The 19,546-nt window shown below is 39.3% G+C and overlaps 1 protein-coding gene across 1 annotated transcript in view; it reads left to right on the top strand.

The window, feature by feature from the left end:
- The first annotated feature begins 557 nt into the window (after positions 1 to 557).
- ldlrad3 (low density lipoprotein receptor class A domain containing 3) overlaps positions 558 to 19,546 on the top strand; it is a 140,190-nt gene continuing 121,201 nt past the window's right edge. The window contains exon 1 of the mRNA XM_022672167.2: positions 558 to 822. Within this exon, the coding sequence (XP_022527888.2) occupies positions 771 to 822 (52 nt within the window). The 5' untranslated portion in view covers positions 558 to 770. The remainder of the gene's footprint in view (positions 823 to 19,546) is intronic.

Below are 19,546 nucleotides of genomic sequence, written 5' to 3'. Positions count from 1 at the left end.
CTGAATTGTCACGTGGCATTCCTGCAGAAATTATACACTTCTAAATGCACAGGATTAAAAAAAACGTTTTCACACAGTCGTATGTAGCTTCTGATCGAATGCACTGTATATTTGACTGTATACTATCTTCACTGTGGATCTCTCTCTCTCTCTCTCTCTGTCTCTGTGTGCACTGATCAGGCTGTAGTGTATAGATCCTATTCTTATTTTTCCCGGCACTAGACTCCGCCCCTCTCTGTGTGTAAACCTGACACCTACACCAGCTCCTCCAGCCTTTTATTTCTTTTAACACCTGCATTCCGGAAAACTCATCCTCCTGTGCTGGGATTGGCTGGAAATGTCACTTTTTACTTTTTTTCTCCTGGATTGGTTTAGAGGTGTCCCTCTCCTGCTTTACGATTGGCCATCCGGTGTTGAGTCCTTCTACTGATGTGATTGGTCAGTCGTTTTTCTGTATGAGAAGCGATGGGAGTATTTGGCTTTTAAAAGTTCGGGAACTACCAGCCAATCGCGGCGCCGGTGGGCGGGGCGAGGCGGAATGCGGGTGTGGAAAAAACGCCACCCCACACACGGCTGTCCCAGCGGAGGAGCCCAACCTCCCCGCAAGTCCGAAAACTTTGTCCTGCAGGGGGAAGAAAAAAGAGCGGAGCGGGAGCAGAGCGGAGCCGGGGCGATAAGTGGAAATCGAGGAACTATAAAACCGCCCCGGTTGTTGGCCCACAGCGGGGTGAAGCGGAGGGGCAGGCCGAAAAAAAGATACGGCGTGAAGGATGTGGGTCTGGTACCTCCTGCTCGGTTCGGGCACGGGCTCCAGCTCGGTCGGTGAGTCCGCATGCTGGCGCGCGCAGGCTGTGTGCAGCAGCAGTGTTTTGAAGATTTGAAGAGCTTGCGGACTCCGATATAACTTACCTAGCTCTAGTTTAACTCGCGCTAACGTTCATAACTTAACTCAACGTTAACTCACTGATGTAGTTACACTAACTAGATAGATAGGTTGCCTAGGTTACCAAGCTAGCTAGCTAAGTTAACCTAACGTTAGCGCGGACGGTTTTAACAGTAAGTTTGTGGCTGTGGCTAGTCTGGTCACTTTCTGCTGCTTGTCTTGGGCAAGTTGGAGACAATTTAAAGGGCCAGCCTCTCCAAAAAGCTCAAAAAAAGTGTGGGAAGAGTGTGAGAAGTGTGACAGCGGTGTGTGAAGCTGCTGCGTCTGCTGAGTTTTTACGTCTGACGCCGTAACGTTACCCTACACTACAGTGTTTACATTGAGAAAGTGAGCGCAGTGGACTGGACTGGAGTGAGTGTGTGAGAAGGGGGTCAGCTATGGTTGCAGTACAGTGACAAGAGTCAATTAGCTAGCTTATATAGCTAGAGCAGAAGTGAATGTAACTATGTAAGTTAGGTTACATTCATCTATCAAGAACTTTATTTATTATTCAATATAACTCTCACCTCCAGGTATAAAGAGCTTTAATATAGGTTTAATATATTCTGACTTAATGCTGCCAACATGAGCTTAAAGTTCCTAATAGTAAGTTACATCCAACTATCAGGAGCTTTAATGACCTAAGCTGCAAACCTGATACATCTAGCTGTTAGGAGTTTAAGTTCAAAATAACCTGATTTTAAGCTGCCTACAGGTTTTTAAAAAGTGTTTTAGATTCTATGTTTTTTTTCTTACATTCAGCTGTCAGGAGTTTGAGTTTAATGCACTCTGACTTTAATCACAAGCTTAAAGCTCCTGATAGTAAGTTACATCTTATGTCCAACTACCAGGATCTTAAATTGACTTAAGCCACTAACCTGGTTTTAAATGGTGTTTCAGAATGTACTTCGCATCTTCAGATTGAAAATTGAAAGCTTCCAGCAGGAGCTCATAACAGTATCCAGCTATCAGGAGTTTGGGTTCACTATAACCTGACATTTTAAGCTTCCAACAGGTTCTTGAGATGTGTTTTAGAATCTACATTGCATCTTACATTCAGCTATCAGGAGCTTAGGGTTAATATAACCTGACTTTTTAAGCTGCCAAAAGGGTTTTTAAATGGTGTTTAAAGGGCTTCCACTCACCTACACTCCTCCCCTGTGCGTGCTGCCTTGTTTCTGTAGTCCAGGACTTTTCTCTGGTTGAGCTGCACTGATTGAGCAACAGATGGCTGCGTCCCGCCAGGTAGTGATAAGCCTCGTCCCACATGTTTTTCAAGGCCTGTGTAGTAAAATAAGTTGCTTTATACAGGAGCTGCAAACATCCAAAAGGCTTTTATATCAGAGCTTTAATTCATCACTGTCAGTCTGTTGCTGATAGTGCAGGTTTGATTCAGTACTCCACATTCCTGCATTCTGCATGCATCCATACTCTTGTTGAGTAAACACAGACAGTTTTTTTTTATTTCTATGTACACTTTATGCTGATTCATCAATGCTTCTTCATTGTATCCACTAAAATTAAGGGCATAGAAAAACAGTTATTGTCTCTTATGTCCAGCAAAAACTTTCTGCTACATTTTGGTGCATTACTGTCAAGATCTACTGTCAAGATTATGATTTTGGATGACCCCCCAACTCACTTCATTCAACTCCGATCTCTGAAGTATTGGATAGAGCTCCATCAATCCAAAGAACATGGTTGCTGCTTGAGTGATGTACCTCTTTATCCCATGCCCTGTGTTCAACATGCTCCTGAGAGTTTTATTCTATTGGCAGTACTTCTTTACAGTCTGTATGCATTTGCCCACCTGTCTCAGCAATGGGTGCACTGGTCTCAACACATCCATTAGAATAAGTGTCCATGCACATTTTAACATTATTAGGTTGGTTTCCCAAAAGAGATTTATTTTAATAGAAAACCTCTTTTCAAAATGCTATGTAGTTGGATTTCTGGCTTCACTACAACAATTAGTATTCAATACAGTTTTAAGTGTAAACGCACCACATCCAATAATTTAAACCGCCAAAAGTGACCATTTTATTCCAATGATGATTCTTTAGTGGTAGAGCGAGCATCGCACAAAATACAATTCACTCTCTCCCAGTAAAGAGGATCTTAACATTAACAGGCTTTCAGGAAACTGAGCCAACAATATTAATCAATGTGTTTATGAAGGCAACCAAAAGTGTACAGGCCATTTACTCTCTCAACTCATCACTGATTAATAAAGACAGCTTTTAATTTCCTGCTGATAGATGGCATCAAACTGTGGGAAATGAGCATTGATATGTTTTTCAGTATTGATATTTGTAGCTAATATTTTACTTTCAAACTTTGATAAACTAGACTACTGCACAAAATAACATGCATATGATTTATCTCACCGTATTTTTCACCCTGTATACATAAATGTTAATTACAATCCCAGTGGATTTGAATCTGTTTTTAGGTTTGATGATTAATATTAGCATCAGCCCAAATAAATTTGGTCTCATAATTGTGCATCCTGTATGCATAGTTCAGAGTGGTCAAATTATGTATGGTTTTAATGGAGAAGGGGTGAAGTAGTGGCCATGAAAAATTAATGTCAGTTAACTAGTAATAAGGTTATGCATATAGATGATTTGTGAAGAACCATTTAGGCAGATTTATTTAGCCTTTTAAAAGTTTTTTTCTTGTTTTCTTAATTTGCTTCCCTATAGAAGCGAATGCGATTAGCCAATGGCACCGCTTAAAGAGGCATTTAAAGCATGTTGATTTTCTACAGTATAGAGTACTTAAATATTAATTATATATTAATTAAAAAAACATAAATTTGATCACATCAGGAGATAATTAATTACACCTTTTCTTTTTCTTAAGACTAAGCTTTTAATAATAAGTATTTACGTGTAAATAATATAATCGTAAATTGGCAAAATTAAATTATATTTATATAAGTAGTGTCAGTCACTTAAAAATAAATAATTGTATTAATCACAATCTCTGTAATAATTCAAAATTTAATGCTGGTATGTAAAACTACATTTGATTTTTATAACAAATGTGCTGCACTCTATCCAAATAATCAGGACTAATTACACTGTATCAAATGTTTTTATAAGCATTGATGATATCCACACTATGCTCAAAGAAGCATATTATATATCACAAGATTCAAAGATCCAGTGAAACAGACACCAGTAAATCCATAAATACTGGTATTTGCTTATTTAGAAGTATTTTATCCTCAAATGCTGTGCAGTTTCATATGGAATTGTCTTGTAATGTATTGATTATCCCAGAATCACAGTATTGTGTTATCATGCTTATTGTGATATCCTTATCGTTAACTTAGTAAGATGCTCTGTTAGAGTTCATCATGCTACGTTTTTCAGCAGTAAAATCATCACGAAACACTAGTGATCCCGTTTAAATTTAAGTCATTCATTCCTATTCCACAACATGCCTCCATCTTATTTGAGAAATTAGGTGGTATTCTTATAATCAGACCCCAATTCTCCTGCTACATACTTTTTTTACTCCGTCATTCTGGTACAGGTTAATCTGTCCTGAGATCTTGTTCCAGAACTGAGCAGGCTTTTATGTTTTTATCAGTCTAGACTTGAACAGATGTTGTGAATGTGAAATTCTTCACTATGAAAAAAGTCTCCGATCATCCAATTTAGTTTTATTCCACAGTCTTTCAGTTATTTGGTCTTACAGAGCTTGTCAGTTGTCTTTTAGCTACTTTTTCTTCAGTCTATTTGTTTATCAGCACAACTTTCCTGGCAGCACATAAAACACTCTTAAGATCATTCACTCGACTGTTTGTGCAGGTTTGGAGCTTTATCTTCTGAATGTGTTTGATTTGAGCCTAATTTAGCTGGAACACGGTCTGTGTGTTGTGGTATTATTGGTTAGCCTGTTGGCTAACATTATCGGTCTGTTCTCTAGTGTTAGCAGTTAGCCTGTTAGCGGTTAGCCTGTTTGCTAACTAACTAATTAACTAAGACTGCGCTGTTTTAGAAACAAGATTTTATTATCAGTACTTGGGTTAGTGAGTCAAAAATAGCTGTACTGGGCTGTTTGATACTGTGTATCTTTACTTGAGGCTAGCTTAGCAAGTGATCTTCAGAACTCAACACCGCTGAAAAAGGCGCCAATTTCTGCATTTTCCGTACAGTACCTCTATCATCTTCAGCTTCAGTCAGACAGACTTGAGTGTGTTCTGAGGTGAACAGAATGTTAGCTATCATGCTACCTCTATGAAGTGATTACCTCTGATTAGCTGTGCATTGTTTTATGGTCATAATGATGATTTATCATTTGCTGTATGACTGACTTAAACATGTGTGCAGTGTTTATTTCTGTAAAACAAACCAAAAAATATATTTATTTTTGTTTAAAAATAACCCATAATTTGATGGTATTGTAGCCACATAAACACAGGACTTGTGAAGTCTACGCAAATCACTGCTCTTAATAATACCATATATCATGCTCATGTTTTGACACAGTATGACTTTATGAAAAATGTGGATACCACCCAGCCCTATTGTGCACTGCCATATATTTGCCTTTCAGATTATTTCCCTTAACAGCAGAGCTGCATGCTGGGAGAAATAGATATTGGATGAGATGTTTTGTGTTATTTCTGTGGGATGTTATTTTCTATTGGTTCAGTAAAAGACTCTGAACGTTCCTGATAGCTTTCACAGAACAGGGATGTCTCCACTTCACTCCCTAAATTTGATCTAGGCTGTTACCCATAAAGAGTCATATTGTGACAGCTACTTGTTCAGGCTTTTGTTTTGGTATACCGCTTTTGAAGAGGCAACTGACCCCATCTATGTAATGTCAGAAATCTTGTGTACTTTCTCAAACCCATATACGTTCCCATTATTCTATTCATCAAAACAGTGCAGTGTAAAACTCTGGCCATTTCAAGGATCAGTAGCATTGATATGAGATTAGTTCCGCAGAGTGAAGGATATTGTTTTTGGTGAGCCCTTCTTGTCTCATTCAATTCTCCTTTGAAATTGCCGTGTGCTACATGTGTCAAATACTAATAGCTCCATTCTCTGTTCCAAGGCCTGCGTATGTTAGAAAGGTTGAATACGCCATCCATGAAGAGATCAAATGTGCGATTGTTGTGAAGCACTGGCCCTCTTTTCAGAAGGTGACCTTTTTGCGTGGTCATGGTAGGGTTCTCTTTGCACTGCTTTTGTACTGTGAGGTTAGTCATTGAACTTTTAGCTGACCACTGAAGCAAAGTTAGGAGTAAAAGTCAAATTTTACAGGTCAGCAACATTTTTGGTTGGTTTGCCTTGTAAGCCAGACTAGAGAACAACTGGACTATAAATATAAATATTTATATCAAACAAACAACAGTCATAACGTTGTTTAATTAAAAAAGGCATGCATAAAGTAATGTAACAACAAACAAACAACAAACATAATGTTGTTTAATTAAAAAACAATAATAATAATAATAATAATAATACAATAATTTCTATTTGATAGGTAAGAAATAGGCTTAAGGTTAAGAATAATACATTTAATAATTTAAATTATTAAAATATTCATAAAAAAGTGCTTTACCATTTAATGTGTGTTTAGCTCAAATTCGGTTCAGATGATGAATTTCAGTTTGGAAGAAAACATTTGTGGCATATACAGCTCTGGAAAAATTAAGAGACCATTTCAGTTTCTGAATCAGTTTCCTTGATTGTGCTTTTATAAGTATATGTTTGAGTAAAATTAACATTTTTTTCCTATAAATTATGGACATTTCTCCCAAATTCCAAATAAAATATTGTCATTTAGAGCATTTTTTGCATACAATGAAAAATGGATAAAATAACAAAAAGGATGCAGAGCTTACAGACCTCAAATAATACAAAGAAAACAAGTTTATAATCATAAATATTTGGTGAAATAACCCTGGTTTTTAATCACAGTTTTCATGCATCTGTGCATGTTCTCCTCCACCAGTCTTGCCTACTGCTTTTTAATAACTTGAAAAATTCAAGCAGTTCAGCTTGGTTAGATGGTTTGTGATCATCAATCTTCTTCTTAATTATATTTCAGAGGTTTTTGAATGGGTAAAATCAAGGAAAAAACATCATCATTAAGTGGTCTCTTATTTTTTTCCAGAGCTGTAAATGAAGACAAAAGAGTTTTGGAATTGGCCTGTTTTCCTGTGAAGGAGGAAACAATAGTGTTTGAGGTTAATGGTTATATTATAATGATGTGCTTTTCTGTTTTCTACCGCAAGCGTCTGTATCTCGTCTATAATATTGTGGCAGTCCTAACTGACTGATCTATGTGAGAGAGACTTTTGAATGGTTTTTAATAGAATCAATTATTATTAATTAGGTTTTTTATTGAGTTGAGTTTGTGCAATGACTACTCAGATAGTTGATTACTAATTCTCATGCTTTCACTGCACACTGAACCCTTATTATATTTATTCACAGTCCAACAGACTTGCATAGAGATGCTTCACTTAAAACAAACAGAATCTGATCAGGGAAATGTGTGGTGCGTTGTTTTAATTATACACCCGCTGCTGAGTAGCTTCATTTGCGTGTACACTCGACTGCTTATTGATGGGTTTCTACAGCTTACATTGTCTGATGTATTCCACTGTGACGGGGTTAATGAGCAAGTTATATGTACTCAAGGTAACTACTGTAGTTGCTTACAACTGCACCACAGCAGCAAACTCCCATCCCCAAAGGTCTCCCCTCGCCTGCATTCTATAATGAATGGCATCCGCACAGAAGAAAAAAATAAAATGAGCGCTCCAATGAAAGATGAAAAGAGGCAATAAAATCTTCATTGAGTTCCTCAATTCAATCCCAATCGATGTGCAGCGTAGCCTGAACGCCTGTGATGTATATTAATGTGTCATTGATGTGTTTTGCATGATTCCAGGGGGGTAAAGCCAAACAAGAGGTGATTAAAGTAGAGATCTGGAGCTAGAAAAAGTATTGCTATTAAGTTTGTATTGACCAGTGCTGCAACGTGATGCAAGCTTAAAAGGGCAGACCTTTAAGGATGTCAGATGAGCAGGGCTCGAGCCTGGTCTGAGATCGACCCGGGGCAGTGGAGCCCTCGCTAATTGCCTGATGCTGACTCGACTCTGACCAGGTGCTCCACGCTCTCCGTCGAGAAGGCTGCTTTCATCTGTGCTGTGTATGTGCTGACATTGCCTCCTGGGTTTGAGTGCAGTTGTCTGTTTACTCCTGTAACTGCTAAGGTTAGAAGCTGAGGAGAAGAAGATGAGTCAGGAAGTCTTGAGTCAGTCTTAAAAGGCCAGCTTAAAACTTCTGTAGAGGGCATTTCAGTGTGAACTTTAAACTACACTCTATACCAGTGTACATCACTACTTATGGTAAGCATGTATTCTACACTGATTTAGAATATCATGTAAGAGGAACGAGTATCATGTTCCATGACTTTTGCCATGTCCCATGGAAGCTAAAGAACACTGCACTGACTTGTGGGATATGTGTTGATGTGACTTTTTGCCAGAGTCAGGCGCCGCCAATCATGATCTCTACCTACAATTTAGGGAGTGGGATATTTTATCCATCCAGCAACCACTATCAGGCCTTACTCATAAGCTAATAATTAATGGTGCCTTGCCATGAGCATACTGGAAATTGTACTAACACACAAGATAACACCTTACAACTTATAAAAGTGTGGAATTTACACTCTGTTATTGCATGACTTTGGGCATGTTAGATCCACAAAGCTATTAACACATCACAGAATGTAAGACTATGCAGTTTTAGACTAGTACCAGTCTAGTACCAGTATCCAGAGGACAAAGTTCAACAGCTTCACAGTTTAAAGGCCAATTGATACTTTTGCTTCAAACCCCTATGTATTTGCGGCATTTTAGCTGACGCTCTTAACCAGAGAGACTTACAGGATTATTCCTATTACAGAGGTAGACCAATGCAGTGTTAGGAGTCTTGCCCAATAACTCTTTTTGGTGTAGCACAGCATAGTTACCCAGACCTGGAATTGAACCCCAGTCTCCCACATGGTAGCTCACTGGCTCAGCCTACACTATAGCCTAGGCCATAGCCTGACACGTACCTCCCTAGGAATGTAACTTTTTGTAACACAGACAGCAGTGGCTGGGATTGGTCCGCTGTGCTTTGTGTTCCTGCCCTCGCATTGCTGCCCTTTGCTGTTTCGTTTAAAGTGCAGAGCGACACAGAGTTACGGACACAAGAACGCAGAAGTATAAATGCTCACAGCTGTGTAGAGTTCTCAAGCAGGCTATGCCGTAGACAACATCGTAGACATTGAATCGACACAGAAGTATGAACCAGCCTTAATACTTGTGGCCTTATACCCATCAAGGCCCCACCTGGCATTTGGCATGGTGTCTGTCTCAGAGAGTCCTATTCTTTTGGCAGTACTTCTCTACAGAGACTTAGAAAGCTGCATATATGTAGTTGAATTCATTCACTAGATGCGGTGTCTACAAACTTTTGGACATTTTATATGGTGTATCAGGGTATTGCTGTCAATACCACCCAGCATTACTTTCAGCCAGTTGTAGTTTGATTCACAGCAGGGTTTCAGTTTTCTCTCTGAATGTGAGACAAGACTATTTGAGCACGACTCTGCATCAGGACAGAGTTCTTCTCCAAATCCTGAGGAAAACACTCTTGACTCTGAGCTACCTGACCCTGGAACATTCCTGGTATTGACACTACTGTCAGTTTTCCGGTTCTATGAATGCGTCTCAGCCTTGGTTTGAAAAGTAGCTCAGTTTGGAGGCTTTGACTGTCAAATAAATCTTTTGTTGTTGTTTTGACATTCTGAAAGGACATTTCTTGTACTTCAGCTTTTCTCAGCAATAATTGAGTCCACAGGCTGTGCATGCAGATTGAGTCCAGCTGTGTGTCAGCCTTGTGAAAAGATGAAGGAGTGGGGGGTGTGCTTTTTTGCTTTTTCTTAGAAACAGTCTGCATAATGGGGATGCATTGATTTCGGGAGTTTTCAGTAGTTTCGAGAGCTAATTCTGATTCAGAAATCTTCCTTTCAACTGATTTTTCCTTTGAAAGCAAGAAAGCAAGAACAGTATTTGCTTGCACACACTGATATGAATCACATGGTTTAGGCTGGACTTTTTACTGTATGATCTGTGTGTCTCAAACATATTACAGATTACCATGATGCTACTGATCAATACTGTATGTCACAGATGGAATAAGGCTTTCCTGCTGGAATGCAGTTTGCTTATTGCAATTTTATTTATAAAGCTCTATTTGGTCTCACCTGTCAACAAAATACCAACTGGGTTGTCCATATATGTGTTAGCAAACTGTATATGTTATATTTGCAACCTTGCAATGCATGCTGTTGTTGTTCAGTGCTCTCCTGATGGACAACTCATGAGCAGTAGCCAATGTAAGAAAGGCCTTCAGTTGCTTAGAAGTTACCTTTTGGTTCTTTTGTGACTTGGCAGACTGTTTTTTTCTTTGTCGACCAGTCCTGGGAGATGGGATGGTTTTAAAACCCTGATGAGCATCAACCACTCTTGTGCTCCTTCACAAATTCTCATTTGTTCATGCCATGATACACTTCCACAAACTTGCGCTGTGAAGACTTGAGCTGCATTCCAAAGTGCAGGCTGCAGTTAAAGTAGCACGAGTCCTCGGTAGGACTGTTTTAGGAAGGGTTCTTCTCAGTAGCCTGTTGATCACTCATTTGGAACAGTCCTATAAAGCTTTGTGGTAACATCATGTGCAAACATCACATGATGACACTGAGGCATGAAAGTATTTGTTTCCAGCCTGATTTTTGTGGTGATGTTTTTCCTTTTTTTTCTTTTTGTGTTGGATGTGAATAGTGAACTGTGGGCGTCCTTCAGATCGCTTTCAACTTTGGCTGCATTTCTGGGCTGTACACAAAGGATCATTCATTTCAGAACAGCCTTCATTTATGTAGTGGCTCAGAAATGCACTATAGGATGCAACCTACACTTTGGAACACGTTCTTTGATATTTGTCTGTTCTGTAAATAAAACCGGGGACATGATTGCCATTCTGTTGATTGAAAACTCTTAACTTTAACCAGAAAATGCTTTGCTTCACATACTTTTACCAGTCACTAGGGTTTTACACTCCTCTGTAAGTTTATACAAGTTTCACAATAGGCTCTAAACTGGAAAAAAAATTACTTTGAAAATACTTCAGTAATGGCTTGGGACCTGTCTGATTTCACATCTAGAGGCTGATTTAAAAGCAGTGGGGATTAATAGTTGGGTTGAAGTTACTTTTTTATTAGTTCTGGTTATTGGTAGGTCTGGATGATGCCGCTGATTGTGCGTTAGCATGTCGAACCTACGCCATAGCCGTTTAAACGTAAGTGTGCGCGTATCAGCGGCCCTGCATCGCTCAGCGAAGGCGGGAATGTGTGAGCAGGAAAATGGGAATACGAGGCCCGACGGACCAATCACAGCTGCGGCTTCTGCGTCACACGATGCGTAGAAAGCTTAGATATGTTTCCACAAACATACCCTACATACAGTCTACCACTTGCTCTTCAGCCCTGCTGTAGTTCACAGGGAACCCACAGTATTTCCACACAGTTGATTTAATAGCAGCAGGATGGTCCTCTAGCTCCTGTGTGTCTTTTCCACTCTCCACTCTCCATACTCAGCCCGTGTGCTCAGAGCTAAACTTCTCAGGACAGGCTAAAAGTAGCAAGTTGCTAATAGCAACAGTGCTACAGCTACACTTTCCGGGTGCAACACACCTGTGAATATTAGTTGCGCATTATGTTGTTCATTGGTTCCACAAGTCTCCTATAGACTACCTGTGTACCGTGTATTCTGCAAACCTTTACGCAAACCGAACCGTGACCCCCTTATCGTGATGGTTCGTAAAGAATACACGCACCGTTACACCCCTACTACTTACTTATTGGATGTTTCTTCCTATGTATTTGTTTGTTCGACTTGTTTCTTCTTATCTACTTTTACGTAGATTTAAAAACTTCTAAGCACCACTGTATCAGCCGATTCCCATCTTGCCACTGGGAAGAATTCTCAGAGCAGTTGCTCTTCTTTACTGCCTCTGTGTGACCCATTAAGAGAACACTGTGTGCTGACTGAGTTGAAGACTTGGTGGGGGTAATTTTTTTCAGCAGCAGTGACCAGCGCGTGTGTGTGTGTGTGTGTAGGGAAGACAAGTCCACATTGTTCATTTATCTCCATTGCCCTGCAAATGTTTTTACTGAAGGTTTGCCGTGCTATTGAGCTGCTTTCTCTTTTTCTCCTTTTCTGTATTTATCACTTGTCTTCAGCAGAGTGCGTCAACACTCCCCATATTGTGTGTGTGTGTGTGGGGGGGTGTATATGTCTGTGTGAGCTGGGAGAGGAGTGTGCCAGAAATGCTGGCCCTCCTGCTGTCACTCTGATCAGCCTTCATTTGCTTTGTTGTGTCACACCACATGTGGACGTGCAGGAGCTATTTCAGACTCTACATCCAGAGAGAGAGAGAGAGAGACAGAGGTGGAGTAAACAACAAGCAGATTATATCTCTAGTAAATATGCTGTTTTAAATAGCATTTAAATTTCCTGAAACTCCTCAGCAACTGTCTGCTAAATATTCGCCAGTCTGACTGAGAAATCATTCCTAATGCTGGACTTAATAAGTCAAATATATGTAGATGAAATAAGTTCTCCCGTCTGATTAGGATCATGCATTTGACTGTGGTTTCATTTCATCTAATAAAAATGCAAATTGTCCACTGTTTGATTAGTTTTCACCCTGTTCTTTTACTGAAGTGTCACAGTGCAGAGGTAATTACCATTAATGACATATAAGAAATACAGTTTTGATTGTTGCTTCCATATAAGGCATTTAACTGCTGGTGGAATATGTCAGATTAAATACATTTCCTCACATATCCAGTACATATACATATAGCCTGGTACATAGCCTGGTGTTAACTAGAGATGGAAGGCTCTATAAGCTATGTATCGGTATTAGAATTTTCAGACCACATATGCAGTACATATGCAGTGCTGATATTTTAGATCTTTAAATCTGATTTTATAATCTATATTTTGAGAGTTGCTGCTGTATAGGATACTGCAGTTCTCTGTCAACCAATAGATTGAATTACAGACATCATTCACAGCTGCAGAACCCTGTTGAAGCCAGTGTTGAAAGCCCCACTGTTTTATTTATTTATTTATTATTATTTTTTTACCTCTGACTAGGGTTGCAACGGTATGAGATTTTCACGGTATGATAACCTTCTCAGAAAATACCGCGGTATCACGGTTATCACGGTATCACAGTTTGTTACATATATTATTAAACTGACCCTTATAGAAATTACAACAAAGTTTTTTTTTGTTCAATTAACTATTTATTGTAGAAATCTGGAAAAACTATAATTTTAAGTTCTCCTTTAAAAAAATAAGCTGTACACCATCAGGTGAAGGAAACCAGTTTTTCCACTGCTCTTAAGGGCATAAATATTGTGTATATATATATATATATATATATATATATATATATATATATATATATATACACGTTACACACATTACATGTCCTCTAAGAAGTAAAGATCCTGTATTTAAAATATTCAATTACATTGTTTAAGTTTACATTTTTTAATATCTGATGAACTGAGCCTGGGTCAGTGTCTGATCAACAACTGTTGTAAACGTCTGTTTTACTGCCAAGTTGGTATATAACCAGATACTGCAGAAAGAGGGGATTTATTTCTGACATGATCCTCACAATAGAGATTTCTATTTTAAGGCTTTCACACCGAGTCTGGTTTTAACATATGAAAAACAGGCACGTCAGAATTTGAAAATTAACGCATGTAAATGAATGGCGTCTTTCACATCCAGTCCGGCCAGGACCTTTACACGGACACGTGAATCCGTCGTAGCACGCACTTCACGCCTGTACCTGCGTGCCCAAATTTCGGATAACTCAGCGCTTTTGCGGGCGCTTACCGCATGGGTTGTGCACGACTGGTGAGTTTCTCCGCTGGCTTGCGTTTTACCGGTAATAAGCAAACACACACGGTATGATAACCGTGCATTTTAATACCATGGTATACCGTGAAACCGGTTACCGCTGCAACCCTACCTCTGACTCAAACTTTTCTATTTGCATAATGTGTAAAACTAACATATTTATTGTGGAGGAACCATGGTAAAAAAAACAGTAACTAAACCACTAACTGGATTCCCCCATCAAGAGTACCAGCCAACACAGTCAGCCAACACAGTGAGTATCAGAACAGAACAGATCTAACAAGAACCACTAATGACTCGTCCAGCTCAACACAAGAATTCACAGGCTCTCACAACTTGTGCTTGGTGTTCAACAGTGATTTTAAATGAGGTAAAATAAAAAAAAAAAACATTTAATACACTTTATTTTGGGAAACAATATCCTGAACAATACAGAAGCACTGCACAATGTGCACGATGCTGTATTACCAAGTTTTGCTTAGGAAAGTTAGTGTGTCAACCAACCTCACTCTTGTTCAGTGTTTGCAAGCGGGTGCTCGGCTAAAAATTAACCCAGCCACAGTCTTGTGTGATCAGCGGAGCTGTAGACAAGCCAATAAAGCAGAGCTCATAACTTTTTTAATAAGAATCATCATAAAAGAAAAATCTGTGTTTTTCATTCTGAGGAAAAAATAACAGGGTTGTAAATAGGCTTGTTAAAGGGCATCTGAGCGTTCTTCACCCTGACCAAAGTCACATAGTTAGCAATACTAAAACAAAATGCTAAATTATTGTATTTCTAATTTATTTTACATTAATTTAGATTTCGATAGTAGATAATCATTAACTACAGTCAACCAAGGCGTTAAATAAAAATAAAAAATGCAAAAACTATTTTTGTTTGTGCATGGATTTTTATTTTATTTTGGGGAAATTTGTAGCCATGACAAAGTAAACATGTTCCGTCAGTCTGCATATTTTTTTCCCTGTTTCTTTTCTGAAAATTCACACTTCACAATTCACACTAATATGTTTAAATGGACACAATTAGAAATCTGGCTAAACAGTTTTTGGAAGTAAACCCCTGCTGTGAAATGTAGTCTAATCCAGTCATTTTTTGCTGGTAGCTGGTTTTGGATGGCTTAAGCTGGCCTGGTGGTCTAGATGGTTAAACAGCTGGTCATCAAGGTGAAAACAAAGCCTGTGCTGATAAACTAGGTTGTTAACCAGCTCTTACACAGCATAGACATATATAGCTTTGGAAAAAAATAAGAGACCACTTCAGTTTCTGAACCAGTTTGTCTAATTTTGCTATTTATAGGTATATATTTGAGTAAAATGAACATTGTTCTTTTATCCTATAAACTACGGACAACATTTCTCACAAATTCTAGATTTAGAGGATTAATTTGCAGAAATTGAGAAATGGCTGAAATAATAAAAAAGATGCAGAGCATTCAGAACTCAAATAATGCAAAGAAAACAAGTTTGCAAGTTTTCATGCATCTTAGCAGGTTCTCCTCCACCAGTCTTACACACTGCTTTTGGATAACTTTATGCCACTCCTTGTGCAAAAATTCAAGCAGTTCAGCCTGGTTTGATGGCTTGTGATCATCCATCTTCCTCTTGATTATATTTCAGAGGTTTTCAATTTAGTAAAATCAAAGAAACTCATCATTTTTAAATGGTCTCTATTTCTTTAGATTTTTGGTATACTTGGTTGCTGTTTAGCTATGTGTTTACCTAGACCTCCAGCTGTGTTGTTAACGTATAATGCTGGCGGTTCCACTCCGAGTTTCCACTCACCACAGCAGCAAGGAAAAATCCTACAGGTTGAGCTCTAGTTGAGCATACTTTAGACCAGCGTGTCAAAAAAAAGCTAAGCTGGTCAGCAGTTTAAACCAGCTTGACTGGCTTGAGCTGGCCAGCCAATTTTGTTATTACAGCAGGATCCTGAACTGCCACTTTGGCTGACTTGGAAAAACCTGGGCGTGGCCATCTACTGTAACATCAGCCCCAATGCGAGGTTGAAGAGTGCATGGTTGGAACCAGTTCCCATAAACACTGCAATGTCATGGAGAGTTAAGCTTCAGGCTCTTCTTCTGACATATATGCAAAGGATAATTTATGTTGATCTGACTTCAGCTTCACTTGTGCCTCTCTCTAAATTTATCTGCTGCAAACTGCTCTGAGATCAGTGCTAGCAAACTCCTACCAGCTGCTGGCTTCTTGATGCACCGTAATCTCCTCTTGGAGGTGACCCAGGCGGGGCTCAGCGCTCCTCTTTCCTGGAACAAAAAAAGCTAATCCTGCCTGCTGTTTACACACAGGGCGTTGTGAGGAGAAATGAAATGTAAAGCCGATGTTAATTGCTTTAATGCTAGCTCTGCTGTCAACCGCAGCCAGACGCACAGAGTCAAGTCAGGACTAACATTTCTGAGCACCATCTCTCTCTATGCATTGCTTAGCTTTAAACGCCACACTGAACTGTAAACTGTAAAGCTGTGTATGAGGAATCATTTAATAATTGTCATTTGTGGCTGTTTAAATGTTAAACATTTGAACAGTCTTTAGATATGATATGTCAATATTTCTCCCTCCCTCTCTTCTTAAAATTAACAGCAAATAAGCTAGCATCGATTTCTGAATGAGAATGTCTTAAAGCAGTGGTTCTCAAACTGTGCTTTGTGTACCTTTGGTGGTATGTAAAGCATCCCATTAGGTGGGATTTGTTTCTGTTTGGTTCTTAATCCTTCTGACCTTGTCCACAAGCCCATTCCTCAGTTTTTTACTCTCAAAACTACAGTACTATAATTATTAACATCAGTTTCATATGGCCTACACTTGAACCCTGTGGAACTCCAAAAATCCCACTTGTGTCTGCATTAGTATTAAAAGCTGAATAAGTAACCAAGGGTTCAAAGGAATGGTATTTAAAGGCCATAGTTCACCATATTGTCCTACACTTTTGCATTCTTATTGATGACTTGTATTCTTTGAGTTGTCACTACTAAAAATGATTAATAATAATTAATATTATAAGCACACTGTTTGAAAATCATAATTTAACAAGTTTTTCCAAACTTTTTTATTTGTATAATGTGTAAAACTAACATGTTTTGTGGAGGTAGCACGGTACAGAACCACTAACTGAACAACTAACTGCATACCCCTCTCAAGAGTACATCACTCAGGCCACATATTGAGGATCAGAACAGAACAAATCTAATGAGAACTGCTAATGACCAGTCCAGCTCAACACAGAACTTCACAGGCTTGCTTAATTTGTGCTTTTGGAACAACAGCGTATTAAATGTGGTTGATTTCAAAAAAGATAATTACTTCTTAATCCCTCAGACCTTGTCCACAATGCTATATTTCAGGTCACATTTTACACTTAAATCTACTTAAATCTAATTATTAACATCAGTTTCATTGGGCCTACAATTGAACCCTGTGGAAGTCCACAAATCCCACTCGTGTCTGCATTAGGAATTAAAGATGAATAATTAACCTAAGATTCAAAGGAATGGTATGAAAACACCAAAATGTCTAGATCTCTCCCACAAGCTAGAACACAAGGCTAGACTGTGCTTCTTTTTAGAAAACTGCAGTTAACATGATTGTGCTAATTCTGTTAGGTCAGCTAACAGATGGTCGCACTGAGGGGCAAGGGTGAACCACCCCCTGAGAGAACGAGGCCAGTTATGCTCTCCAGGAACTTCTGGTCACGGATGGCTGTGGCATCACTGAGAATCAAACTGGAGTTCCCAACGATGGTACCAACTGTTAGGCAGCTACTCCTTTCAGAACACCTAAATATCACTTTAAACACCAACATGCCACATGTAATGGGATGGGAATAGACTAATATTGTGTTGCATGTCTTTTGCTTTGTTCTCCTGGGATTTAAAGAACGCATCACTGGCCTGAGGGACAGAATAGACAATTAAAACAGTTCTAGCCAGAAGCAGCCAGTCACAGACACTAGGGCTGAAACGATTAGTCGATATTATCGACAATGTCGATTATTTACATTTGCCGACTACAAATTTCATTGTCGACTAATCGTTAATTTGCAACTGTACCACATTACACAAAGTGCTGGGGACAAAAGCGCAATGGGAGACTTAGTTTGTGTCTCCAAAAGTGGCCAAACACAACAGATTACATATTAAATCACTAAATATCAGTAATATCCATGTTTTAACAACATTCAGATATTTAAAGGCCATTTAAACCTCATGTTCTGCTGTTTCTATCGTTTCTAGAGATGGCAGAAATAATCGGTGACTAATCGACTAATCGGAAAAATAATCGTCAGATTAGTCGACTACCAAAATAATCATTAGTTTCAGCCCTACTTGATACTATGGATTGTGAACTTTAGAAATTAAATCTTTAGCCCATCTATATGGTACCCAGTACCCAGGCCTCGGTTGAACCCACGTCACATTGCCATAAGTACACTGGACAGCCATCAGCTTCACTCACAAGATAACGCCTCACATTGTATACCGATTTTTGGGATATCTGTATATCTCCACATTGTGCAGCCCTAGACATTTTATGTTTTTTTAAGCTTTACTAAAGGTGCTGGCTCTAGATGGTTAAAGCTGCTGATTGCGCTTTTCTCAGGTATCTTCTAATGAGAATCCATGCTGAGATTTAAACAGATATTTTTTTTTTGTATAATTTAAGCAGGCATAAAAGCCTGCGGACACTCAGGATTCGAGCTTTACTGGCTTGTAAACTTGTTTTCGGATTATCCCAGACACGCATGTTTAAATGGTTAAATGAAGGTTGAGATATTATCCGTGACAATTCATTTGCAGAGCAGGTTGGGCTAATTGAGCTGGAACAGAATAAATGATTATGATCATCCACAATTACAGAGCTAGATATGAATAACTGATGAGGTTGATCTAAAGCGAAAGCTCAGTGTCGTTCTTCATCACCAAAACCCTTTCTTTGAGGCGCCTTTTTGGCAAAGATCACTGTGATTTCTTACCCCTGATGAGGCGTAATGGATCCAAACTGTCTCGCCCTCCCAAACAAACAGCGAGCGAGACAAGCAAGGTCTGCGATGTAACTCCTGCCGTAGATGGTGTTTTTGAAAAGCGCCACCATTTATTCTCATTTGGGATGGTGTCTGAGCCCATGCTCATCTGTAGGGTTGCAGTCGTGTGTCTCTGTCAAATCCCCCTCCTTTCCGACACCCCCCCTCACCCGTAAGGACAGATGGCTCAGTGGCAGTAGTGAAGAGAAATGAGGCGTACCTCGCGCCAGCCGAGCACTTCCCTCCAGTGCTCCTCTAAAACGCTTGTCTTGCCGTTTTCCACCGTACAAATGTGACAGGCTGGCTAAATGGCAGAGAGAATGTCCCTGACGGATGACCAAGGATAAGCAGGTGCGCCACAATGCTCACTGCTCAAATGATTTCTGTCCGGAGAAGACTGAAAGTAGCCAGTGGAGAGACAGTGGAGAAAAAGAACAGCTCAACTTTTTCTGTAGACTGAGGAGAGACAGACAGAATTGACCATTAGTCCTATGAGGAAGAACTTTTGATTGATTGGTTGACCTCCAAAAATGTCAGATTCCTTAACTGAAACACTGCA

This window comes from Astyanax mexicanus, chromosome 2, assembly GCF_023375975.1.
Source record: "Astyanax mexicanus isolate ESR-SI-001 chromosome 2, AstMex3_surface, whole genome shotgun sequence".
In the NCBI taxonomy this organism is placed as follows: domain Eukaryota; kingdom Metazoa; phylum Chordata; class Actinopteri; order Characiformes; family Acestrorhamphidae; genus Astyanax; species Astyanax mexicanus.
Note: the sequence above shows the minus strand (reverse complement) of the source record. Positions and strands in the feature narration are given on the sequence as shown.